The sequence below is a fragment of the Falco biarmicus genome, chromosome 5, assembly GCF_023638135.1.
Source record: "Falco biarmicus isolate bFalBia1 chromosome 5, bFalBia1.pri, whole genome shotgun sequence".
In the NCBI taxonomy this organism is placed as follows: domain Eukaryota; kingdom Metazoa; phylum Chordata; class Aves; order Falconiformes; family Falconidae; genus Falco; species Falco biarmicus.
The window spans coordinates 54,276,719-54,296,966 of record NC_079292.1 but is presented as its reverse complement, the minus strand read 5'-3'; the positions used below and the strand labels follow the sequence as shown (position 1 = coordinate 54,296,966).

Here is a 20,248-nt window from a genome sequence, read left to right as displayed (position 1 = left end):
CTCACAGATGTCTCTGCAGAAGACTTTCTCACTTTACCTAATTGCAGAGAAAGCAGTACAACCCTTCCTAGGGAGGAACAAGCTATAGCCATAACAAGGAGCAATTTTCCCATAGAGGAAATGCAAGCAGAGCCCTTGCTAGGAGATAGAGTCCTACGTGTTCTAGGACTGGTAATAAAATCAGGTGTTCAAAACCATCACACACCACTGACATGGGGATGTTGAAGGCAGGTATGAGTTTGCTCTGCCTGGACTCTGGGCCAGTGTGAGGTAAGCCATCTCTGATCCTCAAAGCTGTAGTGTGTGACAGAGTCTTGGATGAGACCCTGTGGCTCCCCAGTGCTTTGGAGGGGCTGAGCCCTGTACTTAGGCCTTCACACAGTCCTAGGGTCAGATACAACTGATCCTTCCTCCACCATGCCCCTCACACAGGGCACACACAGGCCTAGCAAGCCTCATGCTTTACTCAGGGAACTCCAGCACCAAAGTCGAGGCTTCATACTCACCCTTCCAGTTCAGCACTGCAACCTCTGCCCACCCCAGGGGCTGAGCCACCAGCCAAAAGCAGCGAGACGTTCTGATACCTTAGAGTCTTCCTGGGGCTCAGCCTTCTGCCCTCAGCCTGACTGGTTTGCTGTGGCTTTTGCACACTGAAGAAGGGCTTTCATGTACTTCTGCACCCTTCTTCAAGGCGCAAAAGCCACAGGAGCATCCAACAGGATCCAGGCATACAAATTGCCACTAGACACATGCTCATTCAAGAGGTCATCTAGGGCAGAGATTTCTCTTCCCTGGCCCTACTGATGATGAGGGCACGCTTTGCTCTGCTCACCAACAGCATCTCCTGGGTGAGCTCACTGAGCAGGAGAGAGGCTGCAGCACAGCTGTGTGATGCTACAGGCAAGACCCTCCATGCCAAGAAGTGCTGCTGAGAAGCAGTCTTCACTTGCAGCTCCACGACTAGCCTGTAAATCCAACGCATGAAAACCAGTGACAGGTATGTGACCCACCCTGAACAGTCTTATGCTTCAGAGAAAAAGACACTTGAGATGTTTGCAGAGATGGCTCACTCCAGCTGTTACGAACACTACACCATGGCCCAAACCTTATGGCCTTGTACATTCTAGCTGATGATGGTGACATCTCCACTTCTGGGACTACAGGCAGAAGGTCACTGTGAAATGGCTGCTCAGAAGAGAGGACACCCCAATAAAACAGTCTGATGGGCTGAGAGCAGGTGCTTCCGCTTTTACCAGGCTAAAGAAAGAAACATGCAGCACATAATGCCCCAAACTCACCTCTCCCTTGACATCTTCAGTGTTATTGTCAAGCTGTGTCCAGAAGCAATGTCACAGGTTCTTATAGGCCACATGAAAACGAGAGGTTAGGCAACTCTCAGCTGTGCCATGGGGACAACTGAACAGACAGAGGTGATTTGTCTTTCTCCCCTTTCCTCCCTCTTTTTTTGCTCTTTTCTGAACTGTCTCATTTAGGAAACAATTCTTGGCTATTGCACTGACCATGGAGCTCCTGAGTCCCCATATTGCCCATCACTCTGCCTCTTAGGAAAAAGCCTGCTTGAAGGGAGAGAGTTTCCCATCCTTGCCCACACAAGGCACAATCCTGAATACTGTTTTGGTCATACCACTCTTCCTTGGAAATGTTCAGCTGTTTTGATTCCCCATACCAAATGTTAGAGCACTGGGCTTGCTTTAGGTAAGTGGAGGGGAAGCAAGGGTAGAGCACTAAAGGAGATAAGTCCATCTGCATGGGAGACAGAGCCTCAGGGAGATGAAAGACATCAGCTTGATCCACGTGGAAGAGGCAAGAGCTAACACAGGATTGGCACCTGCATCTTCTTTGTACTGAAAGCCTCGGCTCTCATCATGGCGGCTGGCAGTTACTTGTGCATCCCTTCCAGCTCCTGACTTCCCCATCTGTGGTGGTGAGCTGTGTTTGCCTCATCTGCAAGAACAAATTCTTCTATTCCCAGTTCTTCACCTTGGGCTAATCTCCAAGAAATTGCTGAGAGCTCCAGATCTATGCCTCTTAGACTCCCTGTCCCAAGCCAAGTCTCTCAAGCCCTGACAGAAAATGCAGTCACTGTTTGACAACAGCATCCATACTTCGTGCCAAAGGTTGCTGAGCCAAGTATGAAGCAAGCCTACTGCATGTATCTAGCACAGCAGAACAGGGGTGGCTCATACACCTCACCTGCAAAGTCCCCATCCCCTGTACACCAGCACTGGGACCTCTGAGGGATGTCCGAGGTCAGTGCACAGACATTAGCCTTTCCCTCTAATGTAGTGTGGAGATATCCCATATCTTGCAGTGCAAATTTCTACTGCCCTTCTGCCACAGCTCCCATTCCTCTTAGCCTCAGCCTGCATCTCAGGCTCATTTATTTTTGCTGCACCAGCTCAGATCTGCTGTACCCAGTACTGTTCTGATTCCCAGCCTTCACACAAATCCCTCATCCTGGTGGAAATATCTGTTGCTGGTGGGTCCCATTCCATGGTGAATGATTCTTAGCAACGAATCTGCCTCGTTAGGCATTGCAAAACTGGTTAAATTCAGAGAAAGGAGGTGTTTGAGCTTACTCTCTCAGAAATACACAGGCTTTGTCCTTAAGTGAAAGACATGGGGAGTGGGAAATCGGATATTTGCATAAAAATTTAGGCTATTCACTTTCTGCTTTATTTAGTAAAAGAAATGGAAAAGTTCCTGTGACATCAAGCAACGAATCTGTTCCTAGTGTCAGGAGAGGCTGACAGTGGATCCCAGCATGGCACCAAAAGCAAAGAGAATGGGGGAAACAGATCTCTGGAAACTACAAGCTTTATCTCTGGTATTGCCATTTTGCTGTATCACCCACCCTTTGCTCCAACAAAGGTGACCTAGAAGGACAGAGTGTAGGGCAATACTAGAGCTCCTGGAGTACTGGGAAAAAAAGGCTGAAACCAACAAATAAGAAGGGAGAAGAGATTCTTAGAGAGAGCAGACAGCATGTATGTACACAGCATGAAGATGGAAATCCATGACTGACTTGGCTCCTTAACACTACTATCCCAGGAATTCCTGAGCTGTGGGGTTCAGTGAACTCTTCATACACCAGAAACATGACTCTGGTCAAAGTCATCCTGTTGGCTGAGAAAGAATCAGAGTTCCTCATTGAGAGCCGCCTTCTCAGGTTCGTCGACTTTCTAAAAAACATTAGAGGCATGAAATCAGTTTTGACATTGCTTAGTTTCTCAGCATAGTGATAAAAGAAAATATATCAACTTAAATGCCTCCCTCTGCTGTCTATGCCACTGCCCTGCCCCTATCCCATTTCAATTGCACAAGACAGGGTACTGATACACAAAGCCTCATCAGGAAGACGAGCTTTGACAGAGGGAGGATTCTTAACACTGAATGAACATGGAGATTAAATTGTCTTTCTCCTAGCAGAGACCTTGGTAAAGTACTGAGCCCTTGTCCGGGTACTCTGTTCTGTGGTCTTCTTGATAGATTTCCTTACTATACATGCCACTGTCTCTCTGATCCTCTCTCAGGTGCTGCCATCCACCACCCCCATTCTCAGTGTTCAAAAGCACCCTTCACTGCCTCCCCAGCTGCTGTTCCCAGAAAATAGATGCCTCACTGAGACTTTCATACAATTGCAGAGGTCAGCAAAGTCTTCTTGCTGTAGACTAGAAGACAGAAGTCAATGAAGAAGAGGCTCTGCAAAGACATCCATCTCTGCTCTAGATCTAATGCTTTTCTGATATTCAGGTGCAAATGAAAATGGAAGAGGAGGTGGCAGGGGTGGGAAGGAGTTCAGGGAACTGAAGTCATCCTTAAGACCCTTGTGAGCAAAAGCACTGTCCTACAAGATCCCATCTTCCTGTAGACTGCACAGGAGCCCCCTTTACCTTTTGCATTCTTTGTAAGAAATTATTACAGAAGTCCTGTACACCTTTGACAGAGACTTCATCCACAGTCAACACATTCTGCTCCTCATCTGGTGTGTGGAATATAGCGAGAGCTGGCAGCTGGGACTTCTTCAGTTTGAAAAATGACACTACTCGTTCATTGCTCTTCAAGTTGCTGTCTACCAGGATAAAGAGAATCTGTGATGGAAATAGGAAAGGAAACATGAGCAAAAGAGAAACTTAGAACAGATCCCCAAACAGTGATCATATGAAGATTCACAGTGTTAACTTTATAAAGAGTTAGAGAAAATGGATCATAGTCTGTTAGGACAACTTTTCCCTCTGCCACTACCTCACTGCTCCCTGCAGTTCATTTTTCTGTATTTTATCAAGTCCAGACTTAACACTACCAAACAAAACATCTGCTTTCACTTTCTTTAAGAATATATCTAGAGTATGGCAGGAAGGCAGTCTCCACTTCCATTCTTTTAAGAGATAAGGAGACAAGATGTCTTTTACCTTAGTGGCACATGTGGAAGAAGCCGACTCCTCTACTTACATGTTATTTGGATAAGATACTCACACTCATGCAAGACCCAGAGTGGCAGAGTAAAAAGGTGTTTTGGTGTGTGGAGAATCAAACTCAATTTCAAGAATGTGGGAGTGAAGTATACGGCGGCAGGAGCCTGCAAGGATAAGAATGTGCGAGCAGCAACTACAGAGGATATATTTAAGTGAGCTGCAGTGAATAGAAATGAAGATGTAATCATTTCACAGACAGGAGTTGTTGGCAAGACACCAATGTCCATACAGCCCAACTCTGTGGAGAGTTGGTCAGACCTGGGGAGAGAAACCCAACAATGAATAAGTCAATATAAGAATGAGCTACAGTTTTCTGGGCTCCCAAGTAGTCTTGGAGAGCAAAATCAAGCCAAGGATTAGGATTCTTCCGGGAAGTTCAATAGTACAGATCTATCAGAATTGGGGATCAATTCTATGATTTAATTTTAGGAGTAAGTTTCAACTGAGATCTTATAGGTGCTGTAGGAATTGGTACAAATCGAACATTTTGGAATGTGAAACCTTACCAATAAAATGTACAGGTATTTCCAAAATCTTTGTTAAATTATCTGTTAATACTAAATACAAACATTACGTATGAATTTCACAAAAGAAAATAAATACAGCAATGGAACAATTTAAGCAGTGACCTGATGAAATAGAATCCCTTGGCAGATGATATCCAAGTCAATGAAACAAACATCCAGCTAATATGTATCATTTCATCTTCTCTTTATCCTGTGCAGTATACTGAGCCTAGCATAGTCAATGTACCTATAGGCATGGATATGACTTAACTTCCCGAAGAAGAACAAAAAGTTTAAAAAAAGAAAAGTAATGCAATGTGAAGATGATGTGCCCAGTTCCCAGGCTGTGTCTCGTTTTTCTTTCTTTTCAATCAGGAACACTCACATTAGTTCAAAACTTTTTTCTCCTCTAAAAATAAACTGGATAAATCTCAAATTCTTTATTTTACTAAATTCATGTTACATAAAAAACCAAATATATCTGGAAACTTTCCTAGGCAACAGCCTATGGGAAGGAGGGACAGTTAGGCTGGTGTAAAGTTTAACTGCAGTTAATCACTGTGATACAGAAACAGGAACAGCATTTCCACGGGATATGTGACATTTACCACTTGCCATTTCTCTTTCATAAGCCAACTGTGCCCCAAGGGCAACAAGCTAGTGAGCAGCCAGGTTGTGGGGAACTTCTCCTCGAGTTTTATCTTTTTGAAGGATAAAACACCAAGCTAGAGAAGGGTCAGAAATCTAAGGGTCACAGGTCTAAGAACCTGATCTAAGAGGTTTTCAGCTGGAGCAGCAAGAAAACAAAGACACACAAACAACTGGCCCGTCAGCTAGAAAGCCTGAGATACCATCATTTGCAGTTCCTGGCTTGGATCTCTCTAGTGACTCACATTTGGCTCAGAGTTACAGGGTGCCAAAGTACAGCAAAAGTTTCCTTCCCCTCTTCTTTTCCAAACATACAAGAGAGATGGCAATTTCATTTGTCCACTGTCGCTCGAAAGAAGAAACAGTAACACCTATCACGTGCATTTTAGAATGACACATTCCTGCTAAGTGCTGTGACATAGGATGAATCCTCCTTCAGCAAAAGGACAGGCCGTGTATCCTATGCTGGATGTACCCCTGGGGTCCTGCCAGGGCCTGTGCAGCCTCAAAGTCACACCCATGAGGCAGTCTGTAATGTGTGTTCGTACTGAGGCCACAAGCACTGGAAGCCTGGTCTCCTCAGCAGATGGAAACCAAGCATATTATCTGTGCGCTGTCACCTGCAATAAGCTCTCTTTCAGAAAATTCTGTACACTGGTGTTGTCTTGGTGTCTTGACAACTTGATTCCTAGCCCGGTGCTTATAGAACATCAAGCTCCTGGTAAATACTAAGATATGGAATGATGTTATTGCCCAAGAAATTAAAGTTAATTGAAAGTAGTACTGCAATGGTAGACATCAATTCGATGTCACTTAGTTTTTCCTCTAACAAAGATAAACACCAAAGACAGCATCTCTAAATATTATCTTTCTCAGTTCTGGAGCCATCAATGTCTGACAAGAAAAATAAAAAGTGTATGGATGACTGTCTACAAAAGAAGGAACACTGTTCTTTCATTTCCATTGAAGATGAACTAAAGGAGTCTCACGAGTTTCTCAGAACCCATTTCTAAATGGGCCTACATATAAATTAAAAGGGACTTTGCAAACACCTCTACCTAAATCATTTTGACATTGTAAACCAGTTGTATCAGTTGCAGCAAAAGCTGTTTTTATTATTCTCAACATCACCTTATTGAAACTTCTGCAAACATCCATAAGGTACACCAGCTGTAATTCTCATGTTATACTCTGGTACTGTGGAAAGAAAACTGAAGATACTTATGCTAGTTTGGCTCAGCAATGCAAATCCTGATACTTCCTTTCCAGTAGAAAGCCTGGACTCTTGGCAGTACTTTCTTGAATAAGCACATATTTGATTGCAGTGGGATCCTTCCAAGAAGGCTTGTGGATTCACTCCTGCAGCTGCAGCACTGTCAGCTCTGCCTGTTCACTGTTATCCACCCACAACTGTTTCTCAAACTCTGCTAGAAAAGTACCATATTTCTTCTTATTCTTGTCAGCTCTTGCTGGCTTCACATCATCTAACATTTGCACTTTCCTCTCCAGGATTTTATAGCCCTCAGATTCCACAATAACATCTAGAGGAATCTAGTCTGCCTTCAGACACTCGGTGCTGCTCAGGCACAGTTCAGGCTGTTTTCAAATAACACTCCCATCATACAGCTTCATAGAACCTCCAGCTGAAAATCTCAGCTTCCTCTCAGGCAAAAATGAAAAGATCATAAACTAGAGATTAAGGGACCATAATCCAGGAACTAGCAGGTGAATCACTTCCTCATGATCCATTAACGGTTGGACTCCATGATCTTAAGGGTCTCTTCCAACCTAAACAAATCTATGATTCTCTCTCCATCAATCCAAGGAACAAGTTTCTCCCTCCTGGTGATGACAATGACAAGGACTCCTCTTCCCTCAGAGTGCAGCAGAAACGTTTGAAAGGATTTGTATCCCTTCTCCTGCTTGGGAACCCCCTCAAGGCTCTATTTGTGTTCTTCACTGGCTTGTGGAGAAATGGCAGCACACACCAAATCTCCCCACGCTGCTCTGGTACTCTGCAATTGCTGTGAAGTGCTTGTGGATGCAGTTGTACATGCTCACAGGGAGCCTGAACACCTCTCCACTGCACAGCAATGATTCCTTGCTAAAACCACTGACAGCTAACCCTGCAGCACAAACAAGCCTTTCACCACCAGCCTACAGGCTGTGAATTATTCATTAGTAAACCTGAATAAAATTCAAGTCAAGAATCTTGCATTTATTCACAGCCAACCTGTGAGCTGCAAAAAGACAAAATCTACCCAATATTTTACTTGTTTTCAAGTAAACCTGAGTTAACTTGGTAGTCTTGACAACAGATAACTCCACTTAGGAAAATGAGCCAGTGAGATTTCCATGGTATTGTGCAGTGGCTGCTTCTGAATACCCAAACTATTTCATGTCTTTCTACATGACAGAGCAATGGAGACAAACCTAAATGGGCATATCGCTCTGCTTACTCCTTGCTATCCAGATCTAAGAACCAAACAGAGGGGTCCTAGCTGTCTGTTACTGCTTTGTAAGAGAACAGTCCAACTCAGAGTGCCACTTCTCTGGGAAAAATGACTTATTAGATCCTAAGTTCCTTCATCTACATGTCCTGCAGTACCACTGCAGTAAAGTGGAAATAATTAGTCAAATCCCCACAATTTTAATCTCTATATTTTACTCTGGCAAACTTCTACACTGATTCAGTGGGAAACTTGCCTGCATGAATTAAAAAAAGATAATTTGGCTTTCTGGTAATTTATAAATCATCTGGACTTCAGTACAACATTTTATCCAATGTTTTGTGAAGTATTTTTAGGAAAATAAATCACATTTTCTCAGATCCAGGAATGACACATGAAGAGAAAACTAGATGCAGCTGCATCAGCAAAGGACAGAGATGCTCAACAGTAATGTGCTGTGTTAGAAGAGTTAGCTGCTTGAGGGAGACCTGTATCAGACTGCTGCTCATGGAGGACAGTGATAATGGTGTCACCATAACACACATCTCACATGAGATAGCTGAAATTTTTCAGATAAATGGTGTGTGTGGGTGTGTGCGGGTGTGTGTATTCATCAAAACAAAATGCTATTGAAGAGACCTTTTGACTTTGATGCATGATTTCTGCCTGGTCTCTTGCCAATGCGTGGGACATATGGCAAGGTCCAAAGTAGTCCTGCCATGAACAAGTTTCAAGACTTTTGAGAGTGCATGGTTCTGAGGTGACCCCTCCATTTAAAGATGAGGATATACTCGATTCTTAATCTGCCCCTTTGGTACCACAAACAGATGCATGCAGATGTTCTCAAACCCCAACTCTTTCCAGCTCCACACTTCTCCCAGGAAGATCTCTTCAACTGCATCTCAGCTTGGCCTTCCCTGCCACTGTGATCTTCTGCCCCCTCTCATCTGCTGTTCCCTGTTGCTCCAAATGCCTTCCCATTGCTCCCAATCCTCCTTTGCTTGCCAGTTCCTTCCTCTGTTCCCCAGACACAAATTCCCCTGTAATCCAGCTGCTGGCAGAGAATCAGCCATAGGGTGATTTACTACTTGAGAAGCTCTGTCCACAGAGGGGTGGGGACCAGGCAAAATTCCTCTGAAAGACTTCATCTATCCCATCGCTTTAGTATCAGAAATCTGACAAAACCATTTGCAATTCCTTTAAAATAGCCCAGGATCCAACCAGAAGGCTAAGGGTTAAGAAGCACCATGACATTAATTGCTGTCTGGTCACTTATATAATGGTCCTTGGCATTTTGCAGGCTGTATCTACCAAATCACACCAGTGGAATGCAATCATCACCAGACTGAAGTGCAGCAGCTGTTTGTCATCTCGCAGTACAAAGTGACAACACTCAACCAAAAGCAAGGAAGTAACGAACGTCCTTCTGAGGGAGCAGAGGAGAAGGATACAGAGGTTATTTTCTCCACAAGGAGGCAAACTGGCAAAAGGTGAAGAGATCCAACCCATCCACTTGATTATCCAGCTAATCCTCTTTTCCTGCCATCTGGCCTTTGTTCCCCTGATGCATAGAGAAGGAGATTTTTCCATTCATGGAAGAAATCACTTTTCTCCTTTTTTGTCCCTAATGCCCCTTCTTTTTCTGTTTGGACTTACCTTCCCCTTGAAGAGCTCTGCTGCTGCCCGATACCTCCGCATTCGCTCAGGGTGCTTTGGGGACATCTTGTCTGTGATCAGGAGGATGTGAAGCTGGAGCGAACTCTGCATCACACCTATTGCTGTCTGCCGAAAACATGGCCACCACAGAAAGAGAAACACACACAAACAAGGAGATTGAGAACATTCAGTCCACATTGGATGCAGTACCAGAGGCACATCAGTCCTCATGCTTTAGCTGAGATTTCTTTGCAAATCAGCCTCACAAGCAGAACAGCCTTCTTTTGAGCAGGAGGGATCCAGTCTGTGTTCTTTCTAGAAGCACTTAACCTCTTGGCTTTGCTTATTCCTGAGACAAGTGTCTGAAGACCACAATGTTTCATCACTGGCCTCAGGACGGTCAGTGACTAGGCAGGAGGACTGCCTGGATACAGCCAGCTGAAGGCTGGAGGGGCAAGGAGGTGAAGAGGGAAGGCCAGCAGACACTGAAAATAAGGGTGTTCTGAATCACTGAGGTCCAGCACCCAGCCAAAATGGGAGCAAGAAAGCAGGAAGGATTTGTGGTGTCAGGGTTGGTGTCTCCCTTAATTTCCTTTATTTAGCAGTCAGTTGTGCATAAGATGGGGATGAGTCCAGAGTTTCAGCAGCCCCAATGCCTGGGCATTCTAGAGTGCTGAGGGTTAAAATTGCCTCTGCAGTCCCATAGTGGGAGACCAGGAGCCAGCTCTCTCTTGTTCCCTCAGTAAGGGCACACACTGGCCCTCTGTGAGATGACAGGGCTGGCACTGCCCAAGAAGCCACCACATCATCTCCAGGCACTCGCTCACTTGTCATCTTGCTTCTCCTTCTGCCCGCTTCCTGCAGCCCTGCAGCCTCTCCCTCAAATTAAACATCAGCCAGGCCAGACCTGCTGCCTCCCCTGTGCCACCAAAACCACAGACACACAGACTGTGCAGCTTGCCAGTGGGAGACGAAAGTTTCCACACGCTTCAGGAGTAATAAGGAAAGGGTCAGGGAGCGCACGCCAGCAAGGGCCATGCACTGCACAGCATCTAGCTTTTGGCAGACAGGACTCTGCCATTAGCATACTGTTTATCGGACATTTTGTATCCCTTCATTTTTCTGGTGTGCGAATGGGGCAGGGGAGAGTACAGGGGATGCAAACCAAGGCTGGAGAACATTAGAAGACCTCATGGGAGAGGATGGGGCTGAAGGTGAGGGTGAATCTGGACAGCACCAAGGGCCGTGACAAGGCTGGGCTGAGAGCAAGCAGAGCTGGAGGAGCAGTTCCTCTCGCAACTCCACTCAAAGGCTTGCCTGTCCATACAACCTTGTGCAAGAGTGATCAGCAGAGTTCATCAACACAGCCGGGTCATATCTGACTGCTGGAAAGCCCACAGGGTAAGCATTGCATAAAAATGCCTGAAGAATGTGGAAGAAACAGTAAGGGTGCCAGGATGGGGAGAGGAACTCCTAGCAGCACTCTGTGATCTGCGTGACCCCAGCCTTTGCTGAGTGGCAGCACTCTTAGATGCAAACAGCACATGCACTGGGAATAAGTATTTAGAAAAAACAAGCTATGTTAGCAGAGCTGGGAGGGCTTTGGGGCAGAGACTGCAGGAGGCACTCTTAAGTGCAGCACCTTGATAGTACTCCAAAGTGTCTGGAAAAAAACCTGAACAACAATTGCATGGCTAGTCAGGGTGGAAAGGACTGGCTGAACAGCTCAGGACTTCTTAGTCAGGGAGACAGCTTGGGTGCTGAACAGGACGCCACAGAGTGAGACCCCAAAGCATCAATAGAAATGCATGAAGAAAGAGCCATGATCTAATGAATTGCCAAAAGATGCAGTGGAGACTCCAAGGGTTCAGAAGGCCTGGGCGATTATAAAGATAACAAGAACATTCCCACTGACATGACTTGGGTGTTCTCAAAGGGCTGCAAGGACAGTGGGACAGGATATACCTTTCTGACTCAGAAATGTTCTGTGATATTGAAATGCATTTTTCACATCCCTTATCAAGATTAAAAAACAAATCCACTTTTTCTTTTTTCTTTTTTTTTTCTTTTTAAGAGAAAAACATAATATCTGCAGTATTTCATTCTAGAAGCAAAATGTTGCATTTCTAAAACAAAATGCTCTCTCTACTGGCAGGCTGCACCTGAAGTGGGGAATGTGTCAGCCCTCTTAGCTGATCCTTGTCATCAGCTTGCAAAAGTATAGCTTTGAAACAGGTTGAGGCATTCTCCTTTGATTAAATTGAGCCTGGTCAGCACTATTGTAGCTATCCAGAAGTCTGCAAAAGACCCCATCAGCAATGATAAAGTCTCAGGTCTTGTGACCACTGGGGCTTCTAAGACTATTGACTCCACAGCAATGAGCCCAGCAAACTGCTGAGATTTTAGAGAAGCCTAAATCCTTGGTCACCCTCTATAGCAGGGAGGAGCACTGAGACCCTGCCACTGCCAGTCAAACGGGTGAGCTAATGAAGATGGCCAACATGGAAGCATCCTCTGTCTGATCTCTTTTATGTTTTTGTGGAACTGACGCATTCTGGAAAGTGATGGAGGGGATAGATAAAATTTTGCTTGGGAAGTTTCTTGAAGCTCTTGAATATGCCTTTAAATAGCTGGGCTTACATCGAGCCCTATGTGCTGGGTGATGAAGAAAAGCCTGCCTTCTGGAAGCAGGTTGCTGAAGTTTCCATGTTTCTCAAGGCTTCTCAGCCAAAGAGAGGGGATCGTGGCTGTGCAGGGTCTGTAGGCATGGCAGAACATGGCAAGTGCCCATGGGAGGAAGCAGCATTGCCAGCAGGAGTGGTAAGAAATGGAACTTTCTGCCCACCAACATCCCAAATTTACTGAAATGCTAAAGGAGTCACCATGCTTCCCTTCCTCTCCCCACCCCACTTGCACACCCCAGCACAGCATCTGCTTCCAGTCCCAGTATGGAGCAGCAGCAAAGAGCTGCATGGCTTCTCCAACCCCATCCACACTGTTGCTGCAGTCCTCACACACATGCGAGTATGCAAACTCTTGGGCCAGAGGATGCCCATGAGGAGGAGGCCAGGTGCCAGGGTGATGACTGAGGGGACCTGGTAATTACCACAGGGTTGTATTCTGTCACCAGGCGGAGCTCGTTCATCCGAATGAAACGAGTCATCTTCTCGACATCAACATCTTTGTTGTTCATATCCAGATCCCTCCGGTCATTGTCTACCTGAAGACATGCAAAGACACCTCCAGTCACAGCTGTCCTCTCCTCTCAGCACCCCTTCCAGAGGCACTGATGGCACTCACTCACAGAGACACCCACCCCCTGGGACACCTCCACCCTCTCCCCTCCACCACATAACCCCACTCTGAAGGTCCAGAGCCTACAAAGACCAGCCTGCACTTTGAGATAAGGATCTTCCACCCTCCTTCAGTCTCCCAAGGACAAGACAAACTCATGGCATGACAGAAATCCCCGAGGACTCCAGATATTCCTACAGCATCAGCTCCTGATGCACTGTAAACAGTTCTAGGCATATTCTAGGCATTGTGGAGAGACATCATTAAACAGCCTAACTCCTTCAGCTATTTTGGCTTTACATCCCTTTTTTAAATCTTCATGTGCTTATTCTGTTCCTTCTACAAGTAATAAACATTGGCATGGACCTGTATGGATTTCCTGGAAACATTGTGCAAACAGGAAATTTCTCCAATAAAAAGAGAATTTTTTTCCAGTACAGAAAAAAAAAATAGAAAATTTTAAAAACCCCAAGCCCAGCACATTTTAGCTTTAAAGGAAAACCCATCCTGCCATACACAGAATCATAGAATATCTCAAGTTGGAAGGGACCCATAAGGATCATCAAGTCCAGCTCCCTGCTCCTCACGGGACTACCTAACACTATCTCCCCACACTCCACACCCCCACCCAAATGACATGATTTTATTGAGGTTTTCATGACCTGGTGAACAGAAAAAAAACACGCAATCATTGAATGACAGCTAAACCACCTGAAAGGGCAGAGCTGCTGTGCAGTACCACCACAGGACATGACTGAGTTGAGCCATAGGGATGCTGGGCTCTGACATGCAATAGGATCAAATTCTGGGATTTGCAAGCCTTTGATACACACGTTGAACGAGGTTCCTGGGGCTGAGAAAAGATCCACATGCACACCCTAGATTTTATTCTCTGCATCTGTACGACCTCTGAAAGTGCTCGTGTTAGTTTTTCCAGTGGTGTGCAGACATCTAAAGCCCTTTTTGCTGTTCTGTGGTCATTGGCAAAGTCTTTGATCTGGTAGTGGGCCACAGCACCCTGTCTGGCAATCCAAACTGGTGCTTTTCAGACTGTGCAGCCCAATCCCTCTCACAGCTTTTCCTCCTGTGTAAAATGAAAGGGCAGCTCTATTCAAGTAAATAAGATCAGGCCAGTGCAGTATCTGGGCGGGTAAGATCAGACAGGCTTTGGGAACCAATCTAAAGCACCCTGGACTCCACAGAAAGTCTTCTCTTGACTTTCATGGGCTTCTGAAAACACCTGATTTTCGTTTTGGAATAACAACATTTTAAATCTGTACTCAACATTTATTATTTTAAGAAAATAAGGCTGGAAAACAGCCTGCATCTAACGGTTAAAGCTCTAGTCAAAATATCTGTATCACTCCATATAAATAGCTTGTTAGCATGTGTTAATTGTGCTCTTTTTAGGTCTGTCAGGTCAGATCCCTCACTAGAATAAATCTATTTCTCTCCACTATATGCAAAGAAGTCTCACTATTTGACAGCTGCCCCTTTTACTACTGTAATTATGGTTTAAACTTCTAAGCACTGTGTTTCATACTCTGCAAAAGGAAAGAAAAAATTCATTTATGCCTCCGATTCACTGCTATCCTGGTAACGCAACTTTGCATTCTTCAAATGAGTATTTTATTCCAAGTTCTTGTCTCCGTTCTTTTTTCTTTTCCTTTTTATCTCTGACCCCTTACTCCTACACAGTATTTAGCACAGAATAAAAGGAAAAATAATGTGTCTGAATAACTTAAAGACTGACAATTAGACAACCAAATCTGAACCTGACTAATGTATTAGTATCTTGGCTGATTTTGGTGGGTTTTTTTTCTATTAAACAAGAGTTCAGCTGCAAAAACTGCAGTGTAAACAAAGAATATTCAATATAATCCAAATTCCAACAACCCAGATAGCTTATTTTATCGAACATCCTCCCAATGCAGTCATCCTCGTTATCTGCCACAGGGTAAAAACAAAGGATCTTTTCAATATTTTTGGAAGAAAACCACTATGAATAAGAACCAAAACTGAGATGGGTGTTGCTTCAAATTGCAACATCTGCACATAGCAAATAAAAGGTTAAATAAAAGGACCTGCCTACCTATTGCTCACTCTTAGATCATTCTCTTTGAATTATTTGGATAATTCCAGTGGTAAACACAGTGCAGGAAATGATGAGAAAGTAAGAGGAACAAACTGGCTTTGTCCAATCTTTTTACAGCCTCTATCTAGAACTTAGCCAAGGTGCCACATTTACTTTCCCTGGTACATGTAGTTTGTCTCCCATCCCATTCTCCCACCACTACCACCCCTTGTGTGATTAGAGCTCTGGTGTCATGACACCTCATTAGCCTTTAGAACATCTCGCACTATCTAGGGCCCCTCTTCTCCCCAGATACACCTCTCTCCCCAGTTTTCAAGTGCCACACTTGTGTGAGAAGGTACAACACAAGGAAATTGATATAACCAGCAGAATACTTGCTCTTAGCTTTTGCTGGTACTCTTGAAGCAAGTACATGGCCCTTCCCAATATTGCCTCCTTAAACTCCAGCAAACATGGCTTCAGATTCAGTGAAGCACCAGCACTTATAGCTGGAGTCAACAAAGATTTTCTCTTCCACAGCATCTATTCCTAACAAACTGCAAAGTAACATTTTTAATGGGTCCATGCCCAAAGCGTATTTCGGGAATAATTCTGCAAACCAGTGTAGGAGACAGAAAAAAGCGCTTGGGATTTCTTCTGGTGGCAGAGCATCTGTAACTGCAAAGACCCAGTCTGGATCTACTTTCAGTGACGACAGAAAAGTTGTGCACCCAAGGGAGACAGCTTTGCCTGCCTGAAGTGACGCTTGGCAACATTTGACATCAAGCCTGCTGTGTTGATCCATTGTATGATGGCCTCTAGATGTTTTTCATGTGCCTCAGGAGCCTTTCCAAAACCACAGAAACCCCATCCAAGTAACACTGAGCTCCAGGCAGGTCACTCAGAGACACAGACATCGTTCTTTGCAAAGCACTGGGTGCTGGACCAGATCCACAGGCCAAACACTTAAAATAAAGAATCACATCAGGTGTAATAAATGTTGCATGTCTCAGTGAAGGGCACTCTGCAAGCGAAAAGCAAAAAAACTCTTTGGGGCAGGCAGAATGACTATCAACGGCAAGCCCTTTTTTGGCTTGCTCTGAGAGAGATAAGCTGCTTTAATCTTCTTTATCACTGCTACCCGGAAACTTCACTGCTGCACCGTGACCGCGGGCAGTTCTTAAGCACTTGCCCCGAGCCCCTCTGACCAACACCGGTGGGCAGGGGATCTTCTACACCAGGGAGTTACGCCTGTGGATGCAACCTTCTGCCAGGCAGCGTGTTTTCCCGGGAGGGAGCTACCGGGGGCCAGCGGCGGCTCGCCCCACGTAGCTCCCGGGCCCCCCGGCCAGCCAGCGCGGCGCCGTGGGTACCCCCGCCCCACGCACCCTGCGGAAGAGCGTGACGGTGTTGGCCGCCACGCCGTAGCGGGACAGCACCGCGGGGCTGCTGCTGAGGCCGAAGGGCACCTCCGGGATCCGGCCGGCCGCCAGGAGAAACGGGGACGCTTCGGAGCTGTCCGGCTCCTGCGGAGGGAGAGGAGAAGGAGGAAGGGTGAAGCGTGGGGAGAGGAGCGGAGCCTCCCGCCGCCCCCCGCCCGCCGCCCGCCGCCCGCCGCCCGCCGCCCGCCGCCCGCCGCCCGCCGCCCGCCGCCCGCCGCCCGCCGCCCGCCGCTCGCCGCTCGCACGGAGGTGGCGCCAGGGCGACACCTACCGCCCGCCCGGCAGAACCGCCCGGCCCGCGGCCCCCCCGCCCCGCTGCCCCGCCGGGGGTGCGCAGGGAGGCCGGGAGGGGGGGGCTGCCGAAGGGCGGGGGAGGCCGCCGCGAGACCGGAGAGGGCGCCCGGCTACGCGTCTTTCTCTCCCGCTGTGGCCTTGCCTGCGTGGCCGGGATGCTGCAGAGGTCCCCCCTCGCCCCGCCAGCCCCCTCTCCTCCCAAAGCCGGGGAGGTCACCAAGCGCGCTGTCGGTGGCAAAGCCACAGCTGGCACATAGCCGAGGCGCTGCGGGAACCTTGCCCCCCGTTCCTCTGAAACCTCACCCCGGCACGCACAGGTGGCACCAGGATAATGCTGAGTCCTGGAGCTCAAAAGGGAGGGGAGAAACCCAGACTCTAGATGTAGCACTCTTAAATATATATACACATACATATATATACAGACATATGTGTGTGTGTGTGTGTGTGTGTATAAAATAGATACATAAAAATACAGGTTTTAAGATTACTTCGATTCTAGAGTTAGAGGTTCGTAATTTTTAACACTTTGCATTAGCAGTATCCTGGTTCCTTTTAAAAAGGTGTCTTAGACATACCCTTTAAAACATAGCTAATGCAGATACGTCAAAGGATAGTAATATGCAATTTCTCAGTAACCTGAGGTCCATTCTCTTTCTAGCTTCAGCCTTAGCCCATATTAAAGTTTCCCTTGCTATTTCATTCCCAACTTTTCTTTTGATTTTTGATACTTCTACTTATTGGATTTAAATTCTTAAGACACAGTCTCCGCTTGGAAATTGTTTTGGTTTTCTTTTTAGTTTGAACCATCATCTCAGCTGTTTGTGAGCCCAGAGAGAATGGAAAACAAAATACTTTCTTCATTTAAAAGAAAAACAACTTTCCTGACCTGTTTTGGAAATGCCAGCACGTCAACATGGCTCTGGTGAGAGTGCTAAAGCCTGGGGTGGGAATAACCTTAACTGAGTTTTGCAGCATTCCTGGGAAAGCTGGGGTTTAATCAGGCCAAGCATGGCCCTTTCTCACAGACACGTGGGGTTTCTGGAGCAGTGTGCTGTTTTTCCATCATGGCATGCTGTTCCCAGTCAGGGAGGCCGTGCTCATTACACAGGGAGCTTGCCGAGCCACATACTGCAGTGAATTGAAAGGCTGCAGCAGAGAAATAATTTATGGCAAACACAGAGCATGGACATTATTTGGACGAATATACTCTCAGGCAGAGGGCCAAGACAAGCCTTCATGGCACACATACATCTTTATCTACTGTTTAAATGCAGGTCTGTCATGCTTCAGGCACTGAATGCCCAACGCGTCCCTGGCTGCTGCCTCGTGCTCCTGGCAGCTGGGGCTGCATGGCAGCAGCCTCCTGTCTGACTGATGAATGAAACACTGCAGCGGGATGGAGGCCACAGTGGCACAAGACACCACCAGTGGTTATGCCCCCCACGCTGCTTTGCCCAGCAAGAAGCCACAGTCCCTGCTGTAGCTTGGCAGGAGGCTCTGCACCCCAGGTACAGCTCTGCCACAAGCACAGCCAGCTGCCCTGGGGGAAGGAGGCGTCTCAGCGCTTTCGTTCTGCGTGTGCAGATTGCCTCACTGGTTTGCAGGGCTGTAGCACTGCAAAAGCAACCCCGGAGGAGCTCCAAATGCCTGCAGGCACCGAAGGTGAGGCAGATGGTGCTCTGTGATCAGTGCTTAGCAAGGCCCCTGGGGCATAAGCCTCCAGCACTCAGACACTGCACAGGCAGCATCATCAGTCCTCATTCTGTGGTGGGCTGTAAGATCCCATTGCCCTATACCAAGGGCATGATGCCCTCCCTAGGCTGTCCTCCAGACCCAGGCACAGGGCAGAAGGATGAAGGCATTTGCAGAAGGAGTTGTTTTCAAAAGGCTAAAGTTTTCTCTGACAGAAGCCATGAGGCTGTATGTGGGTGGGCAGCAGAAGCCCAGAGCACAGCTCAAGGAAAAGGGGGGAAAAGGTGCAACTTGGGGACCTTAAAACTAATGAGGATCCTGTCAAAGAGGCCTCTGTTTTATGGTGCTCTAACTCACTATTTTTGTCTTGTTTCCTAAGGGAAAACATTCATGCCATTTTGGGGACAAGGGGCACAAATCCATCACTCACCTTTGAATTCAATTGAATTTAGACACAGAGAGGCAGAGATTTCAAGGGTATCAACTCTGGGGAACAAAGCAGTGAGACAGAGAAACCATGCCTACACTGTCCTGGGAGGAGGCTGCAGCCTGAACCCAAACCCTCTTGGACTTCAGAGGACCCACACAAGCACTGCTCCCTGAGACCTGGCTTCCTCAGCACCATCATGCAGGCAGTGCCTTGCTCTATCTTTACTGACTAAAGCAGACCACTGACGTTCCCACTCATGCCTCACCAACACTGTTTTTCTGCCACTTACATTCCTGTTCTGCTTCCCCTGCAGCACTTCCCTTCTGCTCCAGGGCTCCTACAAACTCCTCCACCTTCTCCCCTTGCTCCATCTCCCTTTCCACACACATACTATATTCCCTGCAATCTCTCTGTGGCGTCACCTAATACCTCCACATGTCCCTCACAGCCCCAGCAACTTTCAGGACAGGAGCTGCCTTTGGAAGGTGTTTATGCCACATCCAGCCCCACGCTCTTGTCAGGGTGGGATAGGGCTCGCAGCTGGTGGAGGGTAGGTGCTGTGAACACACCTGGAAGAATCCAGCGACCACCACCTCTGCACCACCGATGAAGGCTTCAGCATCCTCAACATTGTTCAACAGGATAGGTTTCTCTGCGGTGCTGGCTGTGCCTCAAGAGGAGAGTCAGGGCTTGACAGAGGGTACGCAAAAAGAAGCTTACAGAGGCTCCCCCCAACATTCACATAAGCATCCCACCCCTTACAACCTCACCCACACATCAATCCTGCAAGCTCGACACAATGCTTGCGCAGCACACCCTGGGCGAGGACTCCCCACAGCAGGCTCAGCCTCACCCTGAGCCAGGAGGAAAGCTCACTTACTGTGTGATGCAGAGCTGCCATCTCCAGCACACCTTGCTGGGAAGCCCCTGGTGAGCAGGATAATGAAGAGGCATGGGAAGATGGAGGTGCCCATAGTGCCAGCTTGCCCTCTCCTCGTCATGCCACCCCGCTCCAGTCCTCTCCCAGGCAAGAGACACGTCAGCTGCTGCAAGGGGCCCACAGCAGCTCCTGGGGCAGTGGGAAGGGAGCAGCTGGGCCAGGGTGAAGCCTTCAGCTCCTGAGATAACCACCCAGCTGGGAGAGAGTCCCTCCCTGCTGTGCAGGCACCGGCCCTGGGAGAGCCTCACCAACACTGCCACCACTGTGCCCTCACCCACAGCACTGGCCATCTTGGCTACCCTACAGCTGTGTGACCAGGCACCCCA

At 47.1% G+C, this 20,248-nt stretch overlaps 1 protein-coding gene across 1 annotated transcript; it reads right to left on the bottom strand.

Moving 5' to 3' along the window:
• Positions 1-3,158: 3,158 nt before the first annotated feature.
• On the bottom strand, positions 3,159-19,983 carry ERP27 (endoplasmic reticulum protein 27). Its single transcript, XM_056342209.1, has 7 exons — positions 19,863-19,983; positions 19,552-19,652; positions 16,513-16,650; positions 12,863-12,976; positions 9,757-9,882; positions 3,915-4,112; positions 3,159-3,203 (listed from the first exon to the last, which is right to left on the bottom strand). Exons 1-7 carry the CDS (start codon positions 19,981-19,983, stop codon positions 3,159-3,161), a joined length of 843 nt encoding a protein of 280 aa, XP_056198184.1.
• Between the last annotated feature and the right edge of the window lie 265 nt (positions 19,984-20,248).